The sequence below is a fragment of the Hirundo rustica genome, chromosome 21 (genome assembly GCF_015227805.2).
Source record: "Hirundo rustica isolate bHirRus1 chromosome 21, bHirRus1.pri.v3, whole genome shotgun sequence".
NCBI classification, from domain to species: domain Eukaryota; kingdom Metazoa; phylum Chordata; class Aves; order Passeriformes; family Hirundinidae; genus Hirundo; species Hirundo rustica.
The window spans coordinates 2,382,700-2,399,685 of NC_053470.1; the positions used below are offsets into that span (position 1 = coordinate 2,382,700).

The window sequence follows — 16,986 nt, forward strand, 5'->3', positions numbered from 1 at the left end:
CAGCCGCTCCCAGTGCTTCCAAATCTCAGGGTGCACTTGGATCTCAATACCCTCCTGAGCAGCCACGTGGATTTTTGGTCTTTGGCTGGTGGCCAAGATCCAAAGATCCAACTCCTGGAATTTTGCTCTGCAGACATTATTCTCAAATAGTGAAACACCCCAGGTTGTCTTGCTCAAGGGTCCTGAATGAAGCAGACTCCTGTTGCAGCGCAGGTGGGAGCTGGGGGTGGGGGCAGTCTGGAAATTCCATACATGCAGAACTTGGGACTTGTAAGAGACAAAACTTGTGGCTGGATCAGTCTCACCAACCCTTTAAATGACACGAAAACAGCAGCAAAAAGCTGGAACTTTTTGATTTTGATTTCTAGTCCTGTTCACAGAGCACCAGAGCCAGAAGACAAGCGTGGCCCTCAGGGCTCAGCAGCCTTTCCAAAGCCTCAGGGCCCTCATTAAACATCTGCAGCCAAAACCCTTCTTTCTTTAAATCCCCTGATCAAGTACACCATACCCAGCTGGCCAGTACCTCCCCTTCCTGTAACTTTGGGGAAATCCATAAATACAATAGAAACCATCCTTATTTTAAAATATATCCATATTTTACAATTGCAGGATTAGGGAATGGTGTCTCATGTCCTTACCTCTCATCAGGTGAGTGCTGAGCTCTGGGCTGCCCCCATCAATGCATCTTTTTGTCACAGATAAAGAATCTTCTCTGTTCCAGGCAGTAATTCCAATTAATTAAAGTCGTGTAACACTTTCAGAGAGGGAATGTTTAGCTCGAGCATAGGAAATAACCATTCACAAGTCTAATGAATTAGCCAAAAATGGTTTTAATGCAGTCCTTGCCTGCAGTGCAGTATAAACCATAATAAAAAACAACAAAGCAGAACATACAGGATATTCAGCTGTAGAAACTGTACAAAACACTTGGAAAATGCCAGTGAAACTCCACAGAGCATCAGCATAGTCAGAACATTGGTCCAACAGTAAAAACGAGTATCCAAAGCTTTTGTAAAAACGCATTTGATATCAAAATTATATCAATGCCAGCAGCAGCAGCATTAAACTCCTGAACACAACACCCCAAAGGTGGGCAGCAATCCTGGTGTGACGTTCCTGGGAAAATAATTCCTTCCCATTGAATTAGTGGGGAGGGATGTGAATGAACCAGTTCTGACTGGAATAACTGCAGGCCCAGTGCTGGGTGCAGTTCCAAACCAGGGGATTGCTGCTGTGTCCCCGATTCTCTCAGCTCCACGGGGAATGGCAGTGCTGATCCTGCCCCACAGGGAGCTCCCAAAGGGATCCCCTGACCCACAGCAGCCCCTGCAGTGGGGCTTCTGCTCCAGCCCCGTTCTCCAGTGCATGAACCCCCCTGGCTTTTCTGGAAGTTAAACCCTCCTGATACATTGACAACACCACGGCTCTCCCTTTCTCTGATCCTGAGAGTCAGCTCAGTTCTATCTGTGAGGGACCCATCTGCACCACAAACAGCATTTTCAGAGGAGCAGCCATCTGAGCAGGCAGATTATTATAAATTTATAAAATAACAACACCTTTCCTGTGCTCCTAACCCAAAGTTCCCTGCTCCAACAATGGGTTTGGAATCACTCTGGAGCAGCTCTGAGGAGGTTCCAGCTGCTCACCCAGCTCTGTCACAGCCCTGTCCCTCCTCCCTGCCAGGGAAGGGCACCTGCACCAGTGCAGCGGTTCATGACATCAGCAGCATTGCAGATGCCCAGGGAGGCTCTCGCATCCTCCACAAAAAGTTGTGGGGGGGAAACAGCAGACCAACACTTTTCACTTTGTGCTTCTGTTTCTCTTACAGAGGGAAGTGCTGAGAAGGCTGCACACTCCTTCCCCGGGTTAGAAAGGAGAGGGGGAGGCTGATTTTGTTGGATTTCAGGCTTCCTGTGGGATTTAGTCTGAGGTTTAACTCAAGGAAGTGCTTCAGGGAGCTGTGAAACAGCAGGGAAGCCGTCAGGTCTGGTACCTGCGTGTTCCAGGGCTGTCTGACACCTGCACTGAAGGCAAGCAGGCATTTCATTCCAAGCACAGCTGGAATAGGAAGCAGAAATGATCCCTTTGTCCTTTTTGTTGGATTTTTATGGGGTTATGGTTTCCCCCCCTCCTTTTTAAAAAATTTCCTTTTTTTTTAAACAATGGTTGCTACCCACTGAAGTCTTACAAATGCTGCTGTAAACCTTAAAACCTCATACAGAAAAAAATAGTATTTTAAGGAGCATGCAGACATGAGCAACTGACAGGCTTGTATTTGAAATGTAAACTTACATTTTATTTCACAAGGTTTACATCCCAAATGGAAGCTGGAGAATGAAAAAATGAAGCTTTTAGGAAAGAGAAAATGCAGGAAGTGGGATCCTGCTCTAAGCAAAGCCAGCTGATGGGAAACACAAACCAATAACCGACAAACAGAGAGATTAATTACAAATAAAATACATGGCACAACTGCATAAAATGACACCCAAAGTACTTCACGGTACCCAAAAAACCAGCACAAGCAGCTCAAAGCTGAAAATACCTAACAGTATGTTCAGGATGAAGAGGGAGGACTCAAAGTGGGACGGAAAAAGGACAGGAGACTAAAACCCTGCAGCAGGGCAGGGAGTGCTGCACTAGGCAGAGCCAGTGCAGGGTCTGCCAGCAGGCTGGGAAAGCAAACACCTTCAGTGATCTGTCACAACGAGTTCAGGTTTGCAAGTGCTCTGTAGTAAAACAGAAACTGACAGAATTGGAAAAATATCAGCAAAATTGAGGTATTTTCAAGTACTATGGATCCATTTCAGAAATCTGTACCACACGAGTCACTGAAATGAAAACGTGACCCTTTTGAGTTAATTAATTGTGGCTTAATAAACAAGGTCAGCAGTGGCTCCTTCCCCTGCTAATTAAACCCTTTCATGAGTGCACCAGCTCTGCACAGAGTAACTGCTCAGCAGAGTAACTGCAGAGTAACTGCTCAGCAGAATAACTCTGCACAGAGTAACTGCTCAGCAGGGTAACTGCAGAGTAACTGCTCAGCACATCATTCTTCAGAGCTAAATCCAGGGAAAAAATAGTATTTTTTCCCCCCTTGCCATTTTACATTCATATCCTATTACAGACTTTATGCATCAACTTGTGCTTTCAGTCCAGACCAGCATCTAGAACTACAGAGCTGCAGCTGGCGTGGATTTTGCCGAATCCATTCCTGTTTGTCCCAGGAAGCAAACATTCATTGCATAGTGAGATTTGGAAGCTTCCTGATTCTCACCAGGGACTGCCCCCCACACACACTGGGTACAGCCTCAAACATACAGAACTGCTCCTTGCTTGAAGGAAAACAACATTATCCTACTCCAAAAACTTCCAACTCAGCAAGAGAAACCTGGCAGTGCAGTGGGGGCTGCACAAGTCCTGGTTCCTTGGGCAGGACTCGCTGCCCCAGGACTGAACTTAGACAATTTCACACAGAGAAACATCAGTATAATACTCTGGGGGTTTCTGTACCTGAATGGAAATGGGAGAGGAGGGGGAGAGGTGGCTGTAAGTGGTCAGTTATTTCAGAGGATATGAAATTTTAGAGGATGAATCCAGAAGTAGAGGGATAACAATGGGGGCATCACAGCAAAGCCCAAGGAAAGCATTCCCTCCTTTCCCATGGTGACATCACTTGGAAAAGTTGCTCCCAGCTGAGAAAGCTGGAGTGTAGATCCAGTGCTAAGCAGAGAAAATTCCCTGGAGGGGATTGAGGCAGTTCCCTTGCTGCCTCCACCCTGCTCCAGGCTGGAGTGGAACACCTTCAGTCACAAACTGACATCAGCACCAGAACTGAGACTCAAACCTGAACAATGCCCCAGGTTCTGAATGGAACTGCAACTACAGCACACACCCAGAGAGTGACAGGGTGACTTGGGCTGCTCCTGGCACAGGGAGGGCTCAGCCCTGGGACCAGCACAGGCACTGTGAGATACACACACGAACAACTGGAATCACTGGCCAGCTCCCAGAGCTGCAGCATCCTTGGTGTGGATGGGACTTGGTGGGATGAATCCCACTCCTGGGAAGCTGGGATGGAGGCTGCAGGCAGGGCAGGTAGCAGGGAGGTTTGGTGATGCAGCCCTTGCAGTCAGTGATGATGATGATGGTGGAGGCCTCTGCATGAGGATCAGGGCATGGAAAACAAAGGAGGTGCTGCAGTGGGTTTCCCCTGAAGAGCCACTTGTAGGTTAAAAAGAACTACCACACATGGGGCTGAATATTCTCACTTCTGTCACCTGCAGCAGTGACACAGCATCCTGAGGAACTTCTGCTTTCCAGTGCATTTACTCAGCATAAAAAGGACAAAAGCCAGAGGTGAAATAAAGGTATCACCTTAAGTGAGCATGAGGGAACAAAATGGAGCTGCTCACTCAGACCTGGGGGTTTTTCCCATTTTGTTCTGCTTCATTTTACACTTTTGGGTTTGTTTCATGTTTCATGAAGCTTGCCAGCATCTGATGTGTGGATATTGAGAAGTGGCTCTGAAGTGATAAACTTTCTATTGTTTCTACCTGGACAAGAGTTTGTTACAACCACGGGAGGCTGAGCTGCTTGAAGGAAAAGGAGGAAATTACCATAATTAATTAAAAAAAAAAAAAAAAAGTGTCTAAATAGAAGTTACTTGGAAACATTTTAAACTCTTTCTCAATCTGAGCTTGGTACCTATGTGCTATCATAAAGATATTTGGCTTAGTGTTAGAAGACAGAACCTGATTTTCTGTATTCCCTAACGAGCAGTGCAGCAGCAGGAGCAGACAGGGGAGCTCCTGCACAGCTCTGCTGCTGCTGCTGCTGCCTGGCACAGAAACAACTCAAATAATGCAGGGCTGTACCCTGAAACAAACCCTGGAAGGGAACAAGAACCTGCTCAGAAAACTCCTGTAAATCCACTTCAGCTGACAGGATGAAACAGTCACCAAAACATCTTCCTGGTTTTATCTACAAGGAATTTCAAGTTTTTAAAGGCACAAACAGCACCTCTGTAGGTGCTAAATTCGGGCTGTGTTTAGCTGCCATCATCCGCTCAAGCTCCCCCTCCAGAGCACATTTTGCCAGGAACGAGGGGATTAATTCAGCTGCCACCTTGCATCACACACAGCACAAGGTCCAACACCAGAGCTGCATTAGAAATGCAGCTTTAGGTGGACAGGAAAAACCCTTCCAGCACCCAGCGGCCATTTGGTGACAGAGCCACTCAACAGATGAGGCTCAGGTGGCTAAAGCAGGAACATTTTCAGTGTTCAGGGCCACCCTGAGGAGAGACAAACCCCACAGAGCCTGGGCCAGCTCACCTTGGCCCCTCCCAAGCAAATTCAGCAGGGAGACATCGCAGAGAGGGCAGCACTGCCTGCTGCACACAGACTGCAGAGGCTGAGCGACAAAATTCCTGCCCACGGATCGACCAGGAGTTAAACGTGAAGGGAAAGAACCTCAGCAGGGCTCTCCTGGCTCACAAACACATCCCCTGTGGCACCAGCAGCAGAGGAACAGAGGGAAAAGGGGTTTAGTCTGTAGGAAAAGCCTCCATCACCAAACTCACTCATCAGCTCCTTCCTCCTGACACGCACAGCTGCTCCTGTAGTCACTGCCAACACCAGTGGGCTGATAAACAAACACAAAAATGGGACAGAAAATGGTACTAAATGGTCTTAGAGGCAGTACACCAAGACTTTTAGCATGCACCTAATTCAAACAAGAATGATGGACTGGGCTGAATCATGCAGATAAAAAAAAAGAAGGACTCGGGTCTAGAAAAATGTCCATAATCCGGCTAGCCAAGTCTGAGCTCCATTCCCCAGAACAAAACCAGGGACACACCTCCTTGACTGTAAATGCAGCAAAATGCAGAAACAACTCTGATCACCTCTTAGTGCAGAAATCCCTGAAGCCAGCCAGCACACTGAGCTGAGAAGAAGTCTGAAAAAATTCAATATATCAATTGTGTCTTCAGCATTTTGAGGTTCAGGCCACTCCTGTGGAGTGTAAACTCCAAGCACGACTCTTGGAGCCACATTCTCAGTGCACCTTTCCAATTCACATCTTCCTTTTGAACACACATATCTCCATCAAACACTGATCCAGGAATGAGAGGATATTTTAGCCCTAGGAATTAATGCCAACTGGACTGTCTGAAGTTCCCTTTTGTATTTTAGGAGCCCGCAAGTAGGATGTAAAAACACTATAACCCAAACTCTAATAACACCCTCCTAAAAATAGTTTTAAAAAAAAATCTATGGCCACAATATTCTTGAATCTTGATATTGGCAATGTGAATATTTTATTTTCACTCACAGCTGCACATGTACATGTGCATGTTCAGCACTTTTCCTTTCAACGCTCTTACATTCAGCTACCAATTTAGTGCCAGATTTAACTGGGTCTGTCTTGCATTGGGCTGAACTGACTCAGAATTTAAACAGGTTAGAAAATGCTACTTGTCAGAAAAGGTTGGAGAATCAGCCTCAAAATAAATAACCATCCCCAAGAATATTATGGCTTGGAAGAATTTCAAGAGCTCGAGTCCCTGATACTTGCAAAATGAAAAGGCCTTTGGAAATGCACTCGCATCAACGTCTTTACCGATTTTGAATAAAAAATATATAGTATTTATAAAATAAAGAGAGCAGGCCGAAGAAGATTGGCCAGAATCACTCTGTAAAAGTGTTCTGTTAACTCTGTTACTTAAACTTATAAAGCCTTGGGACATCTGGACAGCAGGATTCCTGGAGAAGCACTCTAGAATGCAGATTCCCATCAGACAGTACTTCAGGATGTTTTCTCATCTTGAAGATCCACCTGTTTTCTGCCCCTCAAAACTGAAGTCCTTGCCAAGAGAAGGGATGTTGGCTCCTGAGAGGGAAGCTGAAATTTAAACAAATACAAATGTGCAACCATAGCACTGCACTTATGAAGGACTGAGGGCTCATCTGGGCTTTGGGAGTTGTTTCAGAGCCATGAAGAACAACAAGAAAATGCTGATTTTGCCTGCCCTGGTGGGATGGCAGGATGCAGCCCTCACTGCTGATGGAAAAACACTCTGGGGTTTTTCTCAGTGGAACAAGGTGCACCCCTACAAGTGCCAGAAGGCCACTGAGAGCACTGTGGAGGGGCTCTGTCTGCCAGGGGAGCCAGGCAGGGATTGCAGAGCTCTGCCACACCACCGTTACTGACTGCCTTGGAACTGAGAGGGGCAATTCCACCTCCTGCCACAGGTACAGCAGAGGATGCTCCTGGAATCTCGCTCAGTTCCATCCCCTGGGACAACAGGACACAGTGTCCTCACTGCCTGCAGCTCCTGGGGCAGGATGCGTGTGGGGCTTCTCCCCTGTCCTCCACGGCAGAGCAGGAGGCAGAGCAGGGAATGTTCTGGAAGCAGCACCTGCCCCAGCTGGTGTCAGCTGTTGTGGGACCCATGTTTTCCATGGGAGAAAGCCTGGAGAAGGGTGACAGCGGATGTGACATCACAAAGCACTCCCAGGTGCAACTGGCTGTGCTCAGCTCCAGTTTAACACTCTGCACCTTCCCACACCTCCCATGGATCCCAGAATTTCCATCTTGTCCCTGTCCAAGCCAGTGAAGGGACATTCCTGCCATGCTTTCCAGAGGAGCAGCAGGGCTGTGTCCTCCCCTCACAGAGCGCTGGTGGCTCTGGTGCCACCCGTGCCAGCACCCAGCCCAGGGCCACTGGGAGCCTCTGCTCCCTTTCAGGGCCCCTTGAACAAGGGATTTCTGGGCAAGCTGCAGAAATATGTTTTTACTAAAGCCCAAACCTATTCCACATCACCTCCCCACTCCCTGCAGAGCAGTGGTTTTGAGGGAAATAAAGACCCACTGACCTTTCTGCTCCAGCTTTACACCACTGTGCTTGCACACTGCTATGTCTCCCTTTCCATGGCAAGGGACGAGGCTTCACCAGAACCTGCGAGAACCAAAGCAGTTAGAGGCAAATAAATCTGGTTTTCTCACTGAGAATACATTTCTCACTAAGCATGGGATTGTGTTTTTAAGGATAATTACAAACAAAAATAGACAACCGCTTGTCAGAGAGAACTGAACAGCTGTTTTTAACTGAGATTGCTCTATTATTGGCTTTATTTATTTCATACCCAAGTCACAAGCTTTAAAGCCACAAAGGCAAATAAAGGCCTTGCAGTTTTAATGGAACATTTCAGGTCTTTCAGGTTTGACATTTTACTGGTTTACCTCTGTTGTGTAAGAGAGAATCTGAATATTTCAGTTGAAAGGACCCACAGTGATCATCCAGTTTGACTGCCTGGAAATGTCAGTTACTTTTTAATCACAATAAATTGGGAGACTTCAGATAAGCTCCAGACCATAATCTGGGGTCTGATCTAGTTAAAACTCACCTCACTGTCACCATTTTCACATGGAAGAATTAATTATTTATTCAGAGGATTTAAAGTTTGTAAAAATTAGAAGAAGCTCTGACTCATTCCTAAAGGAGTTATTTTAAGCATCATTAAAGATTCACAGGAATGCCATAGTTTGCTATTTTTAAAGAAAATTTTGTTTAAAAGTCATTTGTGTTACCTTGTGTAAGTACCAAAATTTATAGAACCAAGCAGGGACAGCAGTTAATTTACTCTGGGAATAAAGCTGGACAAAGCATAAAGCAGCTTCCTAAATGTATCCCTGCACTGTTGGCATGGCTGTTTTCACACACTCTCAGAAGATAAATACACTTTAAAAAAAATCTAAATATTCTCCTTCTTGCAGGCATCACTTTACATCCCAAATAACTGTGCTGCATGCAGCAACATTTACACGTAAATACTCTCAGTTTGTGGCAACTTCATCTTCTCTAACCCTTGGAACACCCTCTAAGTTCATTCCCTTGCCAGAAAGTTGCTAACAAAAGAAAGAATTGTTTCCAAAGCAGAGCTTATTTTTAGTCTGTGCTCATTCACCGAGTCAGAGCTACTCAGGCACTTCACCAACACAGTTTATTTATTTCATCATCTCCTTTAATTCATCCATTGGCCACTATAGGTCAGGACAACTCATTTCACTAATTTCCTTACCTTGAGGCTCTTCATCTATTCCATCCTCTTCCCACTGCTCCTCATTTGTCAGGAGAGGGTTCCGAGCTTCACTCAGGGCTCTCATGGGGAAAAAATGTCCATCCCCCTGGCTGCAAGGGGAAAGGCAGAGAGGGACACTGCAAAAGCAGCAAGGGACTCCCAAAGATGACAATTGCTCTACTTTTTTTTTTTCTGCTGCCAGTATTTCCCATGTTTACTTAAAATCGTCTTTAAGCTTTGAAAAGTACCGAGTTTATCTTTTTTCTTGCTTGTCAATTTTTTTTTTTTTTCAAGGTCTCTGGAGTACAAAAGTTGAAACTTGTGGCCTGGAATCAAGTCATTTTTAGCAGAAGGTAAATGTGCTAATTGGATCAAGTAATTTGAATTCAGAAAAAAAACCAAAACAACCCCCCAAAAAACCCCAAAACACCCTGGAAAAATTACATTGTGGGCAGTTAGAAGTGACAGAGGAACTAAGGAAAACATTTATGAAAATGAAGCAATTAATAGGTATAAATATTATCAATTTATCCCACAGATTCTTCAGGGCAGAAGAATTGTGTTTGACTGACACCCAATAGAAAATGGCCCCACTCTTACTGAAAGACACATAAAAACCCCACTTTCCTGTGACCTAAACCTGTACACAAAATGTGAAAAACTGTAATTATATCAGCTTTTAGCACTTTAGCTTTTAGAAGGATTACTCACCTAGAGGCAATAGGCAGCAACCAGAGCTTTTTTTCTTCCCCAAACACTTGCTGGAGATTCTTCACAAAGCCAAGATTGAATCCATTTTTATCTGGCCCATTTTGAAACACTGGAGCTGAGAAAGCCTCTGCAAACAGAGGCCATTTCAGTGGGGAAAAAAAAAAAAGAAAATCAATGCCAAACCCTCTGAAACGGGGTTGTGTATCCTGCAACCATCTAAAGACAACGTGATTTAAGAGATTATAGAGATACAGCACTACAAAGTTTCAAAATAATGTTTTTTTTTTCCCATTTTGCAAAGCCTGTAACAACTTTCCAACTGAAGACAGGAATTTGGTGCAATTGAACTTGGAGAACATTCAAACCAACCCACAATGGGTTGTTTCATCCAGGGAATGGAGCTAATCTTCCTGTGGGACTTGAGGAAATTCAGAGGGTAAAAGTTTCTAGGTAAAAAAAGTCTGCAGAATGAAGGAGGTTGGTCTTCAATGCATATTCCAGATTGAAATCACCTCATTCATTAATAACGAACAAGCACTAGGGACAAACAAATGCAAATAAACTCAGGGTTCTGGTGAGGCATAAAATTAAGAAAAGAGAGGAGAGAAGAACTTTGAGTTCCTTAGGAACAGTTTGATTTCCCTTCTCAGCTGCTGCACAGGTCTGATGTTTTGGGATAGATGAGCTTCAGTGCCCCATGAAATGACTTTTGAAGTAAATAACTTGATAAAATCAGAATATTTGCTCTCTCTTAATAAGTGTCTGTTTTGTTACAAAACTTTATCCCAAAAGCTTTGAAAGCTGAACATTTATCTGAGGAAAGGCAAAGAAATTTTGGTAAAATTATACTATTTTAGATGATTTCTTTAGTTTTACAGTCACCACTTCTTTGCCTTTATCAGTAAAGATGGACACTGTGTTTCCCAACTCACCATGCTGGTTTGGACTCACCCCTGCACAGGAGTATAACAAACCATTATTCCTGAAAAGCTGCACTCATTTCACAGCAAATGTAGTTTTACATATGCATAACACTTTTATAATTGCACTCCTACACTTTAAGGCTCTGGTTTCCTTAATAAAGCTTTTGTCACACCAGCTAACAAATGCAGCTCATTTGCAGTGACAAATTTCTGCAGCTTGGATTAAGATCTTAAATCTTCCTTTTTTCTTCTCTTTTTTTTTTTCTTCTTAGAGCACCTTTGGTGTGTCTTACTAGAAGGAACAGACAGAAGAGCCTTACCTAGAGTGGATCTGTTCCTGCTGACGAGCCAGCAGTGGTAGCCAAACAGAAACATGAGGCTTACAAAGAACATGATTGCCACGAAGAGAAGGAAAAGGATGTGAAATTTGGAACGTCCATTGGTCAGCTCACCCTGGAAAGGAAAGCAACACAGAGCAAGTGATAGGAACAAATTAAAGATGGAAATTATTTGTACTTAGAAATATAATTTTAAAATTCCTATTGGGAGTTCTCAAACTTTTACAGGCAAAAGTTAACCTTACTATAAAAAGCAAAAAGCGACAAAGAAATGAAAGTGGTTCATTTCCCCTCCTGTAGCACAGCACAAAGAGTGGGGGGTGTTATAAACTCATGGTATGGCTCAGAGCCAGCCCACCACAGCTGCCCAGGTGGGCATGAGGAACACCCTGTGCCCGAGGGAAATGAGCAGCCAGGAGCCCTTGAAGCCCTCTTTAAGTTCTGCTGAGTTTCCTGTGCACACATTAAAATTCTGCACCTTACTCAAGGTAAGCCCAGAGAAACCTGCCCTCCACATCTGCAGCTATCAGGGAGTGTTAGAACTGAGCACAGATGGATGGGGAAAGTTTAAAAGCCAAGTGGGACCTTCCAAGCAGAAGAAAGGCTCCTTTCCCCCTGCAGCAGGAGACCCAGGTGTGCCAGAGGTGCCCAGCAGGGACACAGGGAGGCTCTGAGGACCTCCAGGGCTCAGGGCTGTGCCTTGCTGAGTGTGGGGAACAATTAGTGCACAGCAAAGGTACTTAAACACAAACATAGAGTTACTGAGCAGAGGGGACAGAAATAGAGGCCAAGGGCCAGTGTGTTACTGGAGCTGTCAGCTGCCTTGCTTGCATAGAAACAATCAGCAGGAACTGCATAAAAGCCCCCTTTGGTTCACTCAGTTTTTAAATTGAGAAAGGAGGCCTCTGGGGGTCAGAAAATGAACAAGGGCTCTTGACCCCTTTTTTTTCAGTAAATGTACAAATCAATGTCAGCATCTTACGCATCAATGCCAAACTTTCCAGGGGACACCAGGCAAGCAGAAGGGCAGGGAAAGGATAGAACCTCTCTGCCAGAAAGTCACCTACAGCCTGAAATTCCTGATGTCTGCTTGCTTCTTGCTTTGTGCAGTTTCAACATCTAACAGTCCAAAGGGCCCAGGAAACACCTCCCAGGAAAATGCAGCCCCTCCACTGCCTGAGAGCAACAAAGCATCGAGAGTCACCAAAGCCCACGAGACTGACGGGAGATGAAGAAGTAACCGGATTTCATGACTTACTGTCCAATACTTAATGAAATACTTGAAGACTGTTGCAGCAATATACAAGCAATACAACAAAGAATAGGCTAAGAACAGCAGAAAGAATTTGTAGTTAGAAAATCCAATGCAGTTATTCACCCTGGAGGACAAAAGCAAAGTTGAAATCAGGATTGGTGCAGCACACAGCGGTTGTAACACAAAGAGCACGAGCGGCTCGGGGGGTTTGGAGCCCCCGGGTCACACAACCGAATCTGCCAAGGCGCAGCTCCCCTTAGTGGCCGAAAGGGAACAGAAGCGATGGCTCTGCTCTCCACTCAAACCCTCCTGCGGGCCAAGGACACGCACCGCTCAGACCTTTGGAATCCTTCTAAGGTTGGTACCACGCGTCAATGGGCCAGAGGCAGGAGCTCGTTCCTGCCACGGCAATCCGAGCTGGCAGCTCTGTGCTACTTTATTCCTTTGCGAACCTCAGGAGCCACCTCACCCCTGCCTGTTTGTTTATACCCAGCCCAATGAACCCCACGCTTGCTTAGAATCCTCCATGCACAGGACACCTCTAGAAAGGAACAAGAGGATGTACAAAAAACCCGAGTGGATGTCAGTGTCAGAACTCAGGTTTGGAAAATCCTCTACAATTTTCATCACCAGGAAGGTTCAGGTAGGGAAATGTTTGTGTCGTTTCTGAATGCTTGTATCTTCCTTTTTTTTTTTTTTAAAAAAAAGGAGGAATTTAAGAAATGTAGTGACAGCAATTCTGAAAGGTGTAAAGCTCAATTCATCCATGCAGCTTTCTGCACAGACTGTTTCTGACCAGCATCAGGTCAGAAACAATCCATGTGCAAATGTTGTTACTGGAAGCAGCCCAAGTACAGCTAAAATTCTGAGAGCCCAAAGGAAAGGCTAAGCTGGAGTTCCTTTTAAATTTGAATAAGTTAATGAGTGAATTAGCAGGTGGGGTTTAAATTTTATCAATATAATAGCATTTTTACGCATGGGTTATGGAGCAAACATGAATGTTTTGTTAAAATTTCATTCCAGGCAATTTAAAAGTGCAATTATTTTATAAGTTTCCCAAACTAAAGAGATGGATGGCCTAAAATGTGAGAGGCATACAGACACGAGAAGCATATAGAAATCTATCTAAGTAGCTTTTACTTTCAGAAAACTACAAACCAGTATCAAGGACATACCATGGACAGTGATGATCCATTTTTAGCACACACCTGCAAAAGGACAAAAAAGAAAAGGATTTTTAATTGATACTTCATTACCAGCTGCAGATTAACAGCAAAACTTTGATTTTTGTGACTTTCTACACCATAAACACAGAAAATTATGCTGTCTCTAAGTTTTTAAAGGTAGATATGATTTTAGATGGAATATTTCTTCATGTTTGAAGACCAACTAACGTCCTTGGTGCTGGTGTGGATAAAGAGACACAAAAATGATTTCTGCCCTAGAGCACTGCTGGCTGCAGCAGGAACAGAGACCCTGGGGAATGTTTTTGTGTCAAAAGCCACATGAAGGAGCAGCCCACTCACAGAACCTTGTGGTGACTGCACCTGGTGAGGGACAACCCATGACTTACATGGCACAAACAGAGCAATGGTGACAACGATCAGGTTTGATCAGCTGGCATCTGTCACAGAACCGAATCCCTGCAATTAGAGACAAATTCACACAAAACAATGGAAAAGTGCTCGCTTTTTTCATGTGTTAGTTGATACTGCACTCGTTTCCTAACTATTCTTTCTCTTTCCTCTATCACTTCAGCAGGTGACCTGGTGTTTGCTGCCAAGTCCCAATCAGGCAAGCAACACTCAAAATTCTGATGGAGACTTGCAGTTGGGACAACAATCAGTGAAAGCATAAAATCCGAGAACCATGGAATGTTTTGGGTTGGCAGGGACTCTGAAGTTCATCATGTTCCACCCCTGCCATGGCAGGGACACCACCCCCTGTCCCAGCCTTCTCCAAGCCCCAGTGTCCAACCTGGCCTTGGGCACTGCCAGGGATCCAGGGGCAGCCACAGCTGCTCTGGGCACCCTGTGCCAGGGCCAAAACACCCTCCCAGGAAGAAATTCCTTCCTAACATCTATCCCAAACCTCCCCTAAACCCATACAGCCAGCTCAAAATGCTAAACCAAAGCTGCACACTTCCACCCACATTTACTCAGACTCCTACACTTCATTTTGATAATTCCCTATTTATTCCAGTTCTCTGCTTCAAAACTCTGGCTTGCCTGACAGAAACGAGCAGGTCAGAGCCTCCAATATAAACACAGATTTCTTCAAGCTGTGAAGGGAGTGCACCAGGCATTTAATCACTGAACACTGGAGCGTCCAGGCATTTGATCATCGAACACTGTCCAGAAAAGTGGACACAGGAGTATGTTCCGCATCTCTAAGCCAGACTCCATTTTAAGTAAAAATTATGACAGATTTGGTTATTCTATTGCTGTTTCTCAATACAGATAGCACGTGTGGGCTTTTGGACTGTAAATCCAAAGGGTAACACCTTGCTTCTCAAAGGCAGCGCCTGGCACTGCACTGAATTAGAGGGTTCAAGGCTTTTTTAGTTTTCCTTGAGAGCAGGAGTCAGTGGGTGCCTGGGAACGCTGCTGTCAGCAGGATCCTGTGGGCGCCAGGCTGTGCTGCTGGAGCGTGTGTGTGCGTGGACTGGGGGCTCCAGGCTGTGCTGAGCTGACCTCCGTTCCCTGTCCTCGTGTACACCGGCAGCTTCCTGGCGATCTCGGCGAGGATCTGCCGCTGCACCTCGGGCCTCTCCTCGTTCTCGTAGCGCTCCTGGTCGGCGTAGGACATGTGGAACTGCAGGCAAAGCCACCAGAGCAGCACTTACCCACCGGGAGCACAGAGCATTTCAGACACAGCTCAGGCTGGAAACGTTTTTACCTCCTGCTCCCGAGAGGAACGCAGTGGGAAAACGTGGTTGTTAAAAGACAAACGGAGGTAGCGAGGACTGGAGAGCCAGAATACTGAGACACATCAATAAGAAATGAAAAAGTGAAATTAAGGCTCATAAAACAACTTACTAGCATTGCTTCTATTGCTGCCTTTGATGAATACCATTACTCACCTTTATAACATGTTCAGCACCTCTCTAGTGAGCAAGAACCTTTATATTTTTAAATTTTTAAAACTGGGATTAGTTGTTATTTATAAGTTTACATTCTTGTAATCAGGATCAGACCAAGTCTGTGTATATTTGGAGTGCCACACACATATTGACCTCATTCTGTTGCCTCAAATTGAGTGTTTTATTAGTATTTCATAGAGAGGTAAAACAAAACGTGAAAAAAAAAAAAATCTACTAATCCAAGCAACATAACAAAGTAAATATCACATTTGCCTCTGACTCTCCTCTCCAGACAACTAGATTGAAGGACTTTTGAGTTTTCTTTAACATCTCTGCTTCTGTTTTGCAAGGAATAAAAGGTGTTGGCTCTCTTACCTTTTTGGCTGGTTGTATTGGGAGAGTGAAAACAGACTTCCAATACGTCCACACAAAGAGCACAAAGAGAATATGGAATACTACAAGATAGGCCACTAAAAACAAAATGAGAAAAGAAAAAACAGAAACAGAGCAATGACTTCTTAGGCAAAGGTTTCATCCACGGTGGGCATAATTCAAATTTTTCACAACAATATTAAAAAAAAAATATATAGAAAGAAAGGAAAAGACAGATGTCCATCCAGTGCCACCCATTATTGCAGTCCAGTTAAACCTTATTGCTCAGGGGTGACCAATCTGAGCCTCCCCTGCTCCACCTGCCCCCATTCTGTGGGTGAGGAAGATGCAGCTGCCAGAGACTTGTCCCACAGGGCAGGTGACAACCCTTATCCCTGGGAATGACAGGATTCCTGTCTCTTCCCCACATCCCAGGCACAAGCCCAGCAGAACTGGCTGGTGCTGAGCAGTGTAAAGGTGAATTTTGCAATGCTCCAGCACCTCCCAGTACTGGGGTTCAGTTGCTCCTAAAAGCAGTGGGAAGCAGAGTGTGCACTGCCCCCTGCACCACGTTCTTCCCCTGAGAACAGAGAAACAATATGAGCTTTATATCACCGGAAAAAGCCAAATTTCTTATTAAACATCTTTTACATTTGCCACAGTTGATGCAAAAAGTCAGGAAAACTTCCCTCAAACTGAGCAAAATAGGGCTTGTGATTACTGAGGAAGAACTGCAAACCAGCAGACACAACCTTATCACATGAAACCAGCACTTGTCAGAGCAGTCTTAGTTCAACATGATTCCAGAGCCTTTGGAATTAGCAGGGATTCCATGGACAGGGAGCCAGAGGAGCTGTCCTTTAGCTGCATTTGCCATTTCTTTAACACTCCACTCGTTAAGACGTTATCACAGTTACAAGATAGTTTTATTTAAACACATCGTTTCATTGTAATAACAATCTCGTTTCCCCCATTTCATTTAAGCTTCAAATTCCAGAAAGTATGATTAAAATAACTACTCGGAAAGAGAAATCTAAAACTCAAACACTTCTTAACTATGTCAAAACACTTCTTTTCCTGTGTGAAAATTGGTAAAAAAAAAAGGCCAAATGCATCAGTGAGACTTTTTAATGAGATGGCAAATGATGGGACACATCTCACAAGGATGTGATGGACTGTGGGAAGGAGCTGTGAATCACAGCTAAGTCATTCTCATGCTCCA

At 44.7% G+C, this 16,986-nt stretch overlaps 1 protein-coding gene across 31 annotated transcripts in view; it reads right to left on the reverse strand.

The window, feature by feature from the left end:
* Window positions 1-807: 807 nt before the first annotated feature.
* The window catches only part of ZDHHC15 (zinc finger DHHC-type palmitoyltransferase 15), a 187,035-nt gene continuing 170,856 nt past the window's right edge, over window positions 808-16,986 (reverse strand). For all 31 annotated transcript variants that reach the window (XM_058423259.1, XM_058423257.1, XM_058423260.1 and 28 more), the window contains 10 exons: window positions 15,768-15,862; window positions 15,004-15,124; window positions 13,884-13,953; window positions 13,486-13,518; window positions 12,314-12,434; window positions 11,038-11,170; window positions 9,795-9,921; window positions 9,084-9,193; window positions 7,878-7,960; window positions 808-6,903 (listed from right to left, as the gene is read on the reverse strand). In XM_058423259.1, the coding sequence (XP_058279242.1) occupies window positions 7,917-7,960; window positions 9,084-9,193; window positions 9,795-9,921; window positions 11,038-11,170; window positions 12,314-12,434; window positions 13,486-13,518; window positions 13,884-13,953; window positions 15,004-15,124; window positions 15,768-15,862 (854 nt within the window). In that variant the 3' untranslated portion in view covers window positions 808-6,903; window positions 7,878-7,916. The remainder of the gene's footprint in view (window positions 6,904-7,877; window positions 7,961-9,083; window positions 9,194-9,794; window positions 9,922-11,037; window positions 11,171-12,313; window positions 12,435-13,485; window positions 13,519-13,883; window positions 13,954-15,003; window positions 15,125-15,767; window positions 15,863-16,986) is intronic.